This window comes from Eurypyga helias, unplaced genomic scaffold, assembly GCF_000690775.1.
Source record: "Eurypyga helias isolate BGI_N326 unplaced genomic scaffold, ASM69077v1 scaffold32101, whole genome shotgun sequence".
Classification (NCBI taxonomy): domain Eukaryota; kingdom Metazoa; phylum Chordata; class Aves; order Eurypygiformes; family Eurypygidae; genus Eurypyga; species Eurypyga helias.
In genome coordinates this window covers 2,394-7,529 of record NW_010230784.1, presented here as the reverse complement: position 1 = coordinate 7,529, position 5,136 = coordinate 2,394, and the positions used below count along the sequence as shown (strand labels likewise).

The following is a 5,136-nucleotide window of genomic DNA, read 5'->3' as shown; positions in this document are numbered from 1 at the left end:
AGCAGCACAGACTGGCGTTACCGCTTTGGATGTGAGGAGAAAAGGTAGCCTGTGACTACACAAGCTCCCAGTTTTATTGCCAGATGCGTGAGGCATCTTGTGAACATGGCTAATAAAACAAAACCACCTGTTGGGCACGTGTTCCCTGGTCCTTCATATTCTTAAAAGGGATTGTTTATGCAAGTTATTTGGCACTGCGAATCAATGACATGTTTTCCAATACAATGAGTTAAAAAGTAGAGATACAGACTTGCTCTGATATGTATTGATGCAAGGAAGGAAAGTTCATTTACAAAGGGTTATTTAACATGTTTGTGAGGGAAAAAATGCCTAATATCCTTTCCTTAAATTACTGAAAACAATTGCCTTTCTTATGCCTCTCTCTTTCTTGAAGTACCAAAGCATGACAAAACTGAAAGCTTGCTTCAGTGAAAACCTAACAGAAAGTTATTGTCAAAAGAAATTCTCAGTCCATGAGACAATACAATTGTGCACTGTTTAATAATGCTTTTATTTTCACTGTAGATGATGATAACCCTCCTGTGTCTTTTGTGAAATTCTCCCCCAATGGCAAATACATACTAGCTGCAACTTTGGACAAGTAGGTATTTTAAAAAAAACCCAACGAGCCAACAAAACCTAGTGGGCCTTGACGTGCTTATGAGTATCAGCTAAAACTTTATTTTGCTGCTGTTTAGCTATTATAGTTATGGTACTACACAAGTTCATATGTGCCTCATGTCAGACTTAAAAAGCCTGCAAGGTGTTGTGCTTTGCTGGCAGCGTGGGCAGGACATCACAGAATCACAGACTGGTTTGGGTTGGAAGGAACTTTACATTTAGCCCCCCCAGTCCCCCCCCCTGCCATGGGCAGGGACACCTTCCACCAGACCAGGTTGCTCCAAGCCTCATCCAGCCTGGCCTTGGACACTTCCAGGGATGGGGTATCCACAGCTTCTCTGGGCAACCTGTCCCAGTGCCTCCCCACCCTCTCCGGGAAGAATTTTTCCCTGATATCCAAGTTGAATTTGCTTTCAATTTAAACCCATTACCCCTTGTCCTGTCACTCCCTGCCCTTAGGAAAAGTCCCCCCAGAGCTTTCTTGTAGCCCCCGCAGGCACTGGAAGGTGCTATAAGGGCGCCCTCGAGCCTTCTCTTCTTCAGACCCCCCAACTCTCCCAGCCTGTCCCCATGTCAGAGGGGCTCCAGCCCTTGGAACATCTCTGTGGCTTCCTCTGGACTCACTCCAACAGGTCGATATCCTTATGTTGGGGTCCCCAGAGCTGAACACAGTACTTGGGTCTTTTCAGCGCTGCTTAGTGACTGCAGCACCCATTCATTCCTTAACGTACCTTTCACAACCTCAGCATTTCCTTGCATTAATTGTATGATTCCTCTGTGACATGGAGAGACAGAAAATCTAGCCTATAAGAGGCTGCAGTATATAAATACCTGTGTGTGTAAGGCATAAAAGGAGTGTGGGTGGGCTGATTGTATTGAGAATGATTCACCTGGAGAATTTCCATGCAGCTACTAAGAAGTGATTAGCTGGTTTATCATCACCATTCACAGATGGTCATGATGCTGTTGCTTTCATGAGACCTCCCTTCTCGTAGGTTGAGAGGTTGTTGCCCTCCCTGGTTGAGCATCTCTGTACAGAAGATGCCACAGCCTGTTGCCTGTCATTTTCAGCAAGTCTGTGAAAAGCGAGGAAGTCCCGGGCTAGGCTCCCTTGGGGAGAGAAAGGGGACTACCTGGCAAGCTCTGGCAGTCGCCTGGGTGTCAGTTCAGATGGGCGGTCTCTGGACATGTATGGGGCTTGCTTAACCTGTGGGGACCCTGGTGCTTGCCTGAAAGAAGCGGCTTGCTCCGTGCACAAGTGGTGCTCAGTAGCATGCTTACTTGCTCTGCGCTGGTTTAGGCTTGAACAGGCTGAGGATGTCTCCATCTATTGTTTACTCCCCTGAACACCCCGGGGCAGGACTGCAAGTTGTACCGTTAGGGCAGCGTGTGCACATTCTGGTCTGTACCTACGTTGAGTGGGATTTGATCTTGAGGCAGCTGGGGGAAAGGGGACAGTTTGTAGGGCCATCCCTGGTTGTAGTGGTTTCTCACCCTGAGGAAGATGCTGTCTGATGAAATCTGTGAGTCTTTTGAAGGCACTGGGAGTTGGGGGATGTCTGCCAAACCGCCTTATTTGTCTGTTACCCTGCCTGTCGTTTCCTTGGTTGTCTGGTCATTATTTATAAAGAACCTTGCAGGGATGGGAAAATGTTTCAATACACACTTTTATGGAGGGGAATAGGAATGTCATCGCAGTAAAGGTGACACTGTGGGTTTAACAGACGCTGCGCTCTGAACCTAGGCTGAAAGGATCCATGTAGATTTTAAGAATTCTGCTATAAGGGAACTTGGGAAATTGTCAGATGGGGGAAAAAAAAACCCAACCAAGAGCTAAAATCTTTGTTTTTCTGTTGTTTTCTAGCACTCTCAAACTTTGGGACTACAGCAAAGGAAAGGTAAAACCAATCCTGTCTTGCGATGTAGACTTAACTAAGCTTGTAGAAAAATGTGGATTTTATATGTGCCTTTTAAGCTTGTTTAACATTTTATGAATACTGTAGAAAAAAAGTGTTACTATCCTTTTACTGGGGGGTCTCAATCCAAATGCCTTTGGATTAAAAGAAAAAAGAGATTAGGCTCCTGCATGGCCCTGAGACATTAAGTAAAGCTGCGTTTTCGCATTTTCCTCTTTGTGAACAATAGATTGCTGCTGTTCTCTTTCTCTGTGGTAATGAGACAAATTTAGGGCTTCCCCCTGCCCTGACCAATCGTTTAGTGTTCCAGGAGAGAGATGCCCTCTGTATCCCCTCGATAAGTTGGCAGGGTGGGAAGCGCAGGCAGCTATATTTAGTCTTTTCTGCCAAGAGTTTGTCCTTGGCTGAGGAAACTACCTCCCAGCTGTACTGATGTTCTGTGGCTCCTCACTTGCAGTGCCTGAAGACGTATACAGGACACAAAAACGAGAAGTACTGCATATTTGCAAATTTCTCCGTTACTGGTGGAAAGGTTAGTGTTTGTTTGAGATGCTTTTTACCGCCGTGTGGTTTTTACTGCTTTTCTCTGTAGAAGAAACAGTCATTTGGGGATGGAAACGTCCCTGGGTGGGTGCTGCTTCACTGGTACCAGAGCAGCGGGAGAAGAGGGCGTCCTAGACAAGTCCCCCCGCGCCCCAAGGTGTCTGCGCCCGAGCAAAGGGCTTACCCGCAGCAGGAGAGCGGCTCTTTGCGTGTCGCGCTGCCGTAGCCGTGCAGCACTCGGCCGCAGCTCGGTGTGTTCTGGTTGAGATCACGGCGAGTCGGTAGCAATGAAGTCCTAACACAGAATCAGCTCCTCTAGTTTTCCTCCTCCCGCATAGATGGGGTGGAACCAAGCTTTCCGCTGCCGGTGTGCGCTGAATAGAGGCTGAGAGAGAACGAGCCGCATCAAGCAGCCGTAATGTTGGAAGTTCCCTTTCACGTCATGACAGTGAAATGTTTACTGAACAATAGCAGTTAGCTACAGAGAAGGAGAAAGATTAATCTAAGTGTGTGTTTTCTCTGCCCCTCCAGTGGATCGTGTCCGGTTCGGAAGACAACCTGGTTTACATTTGGAACCTTCAGACAAAAGAGATTGTACAGAAATTACAAGGACACACAGGTGTGGAAGAGGATTTTGGTTCTATTGACGGAATGTCCCTCGTGTCAGCTTGTAATGAGGGCTTGGCTTGAGCAGTTTTTCTCTGATGTTTAGTTTTGACTGTCAGGCCTGTAAATTCTTGACTGGCTGAAGCTTAACTGAACCCTAGGAGTTTGCTCCTTTTTTATGAAGTTGTTCTATAAGCATTGCAGGTGTTTATTCTGTCACTGTGAGATCTTTGTCATCAGCTTGCAAAAGAGATTTTCTTGAGTTCAGAACTGGTCAAGGTATTTAAACAACTTCCAGTGTTAATGTGGCTTTGAGTTGCCGTTAACACCCTCCAAAGCTGCAGCTCTTGAAGGGAGGAGGGCTGACGTGGTCCTGCTCTTTGCAGGTGTCTGCACGTATGCCTGTTCGTGAAGGCAGAGCTGAGCACGTGTTGGGATGTCACCTGGTGGGTGACAGTCTGAGCCCGTGAGAGAGCAGCACTTTCACCGTACCAACTAGGACTTGTGCTGTGCAACTTAAGCGTGCTTATTCCTTTGCAGGACTGTTGATTTGGACTGTAAGTTGGGGCAGTAGCAGCAGGTTTTCATTTTTCAGGCTAGGGCAAGGCTCTGAAGATGAAGTGTTGTCTGGACATTGAATAAGATGTTGGAAATACCTTACATGGAAAGAAAAAACTGACCTGGGATTTCATTAGCTGTCTCTGACACAATATACCAAGAGTTTTGCCTGTGAAGTGAACAAGAACTAGGATCTGGAGAGTTCTCACATTTTGAAACCTGTCAAACACTTTCCAACTATTACTCTCCATTCCTTTTTGCTAGTATTTCCTCTCTCAGAGAAGCAATAGTTGGAAAATATTTGAATAATGCATCTGTAATTCTGCTACAGAGAAACAGTAGCTTGGCTGTGCCAGTTTAAACTGCAGCAGCAATGCATTCATTTTCAGAAACGCCTGCTATGAACCAGATTTCATTGCTGTAAATAATATTTGTGTATCCTCTCTTTTTGCTTAGATGTTGTCATCTCAACAGCTTGTCACCCAACAGAAAACATCATTGCATCAGCGGCGCTAGAAAACGACAAAACAATTAAACTGTGGAAGAGTGACTGTTAAAACGTTCCAGTATCCCTTTAGAGACTGTCAGGAAAAAATGTTTTTAAAAAAAAAAGAAAATTAAAAAAACCCACATGAAAATAAGAAATGCAGTTTGGCAGGAAACCTGAAGAATATTTGATAACGTGGTTTCTGTTAGTCTTGGCCCAAAGAAAACGTCTTAGCCCTTTGCTAGAACTGGGCAATGTGGTGGGGACAAAAACAAACAAAAAAGATGCAGTGTCTCCTTTTTCTTGCCTAATCTTTTGGCAGACGGATGGATCCTTCTGCCGCTGCGTTAGAAGCGTCAGCCTTGACTTGGACACCCCAAAGACACTGTGCTTTATGGTGGCGTT

General features: G+C 45.7%; 1 protein-coding gene across 1 annotated transcript in view; it reads left to right on the top strand.

Annotated features, from left to right (window-relative positions):
* The window catches only part of WDR5 (WD repeat domain 5), a 12,139-nt gene extending 7,146 nt beyond the window's left edge, over nt 1-4,993 (top strand). Inside the window, exons 9-13 of the mRNA XM_010160857.1 lie at nt 526-601; nt 2,486-2,519; nt 2,995-3,069; nt 3,612-3,699; nt 4,701-4,993. Coding sequence (XP_010159159.1) covers nt 526-601; nt 2,486-2,519; nt 2,995-3,069; nt 3,612-3,699; nt 4,701-4,801 — 374 coding nt within the window. The 3' untranslated portion in view covers nt 4,802-4,993. The remainder of the gene's footprint in view (nt 1-525; nt 602-2,485; nt 2,520-2,994; nt 3,070-3,611; nt 3,700-4,700) is intronic.
* Nucleotides 4,994-5,136: the final 143 nt, after the last annotated feature.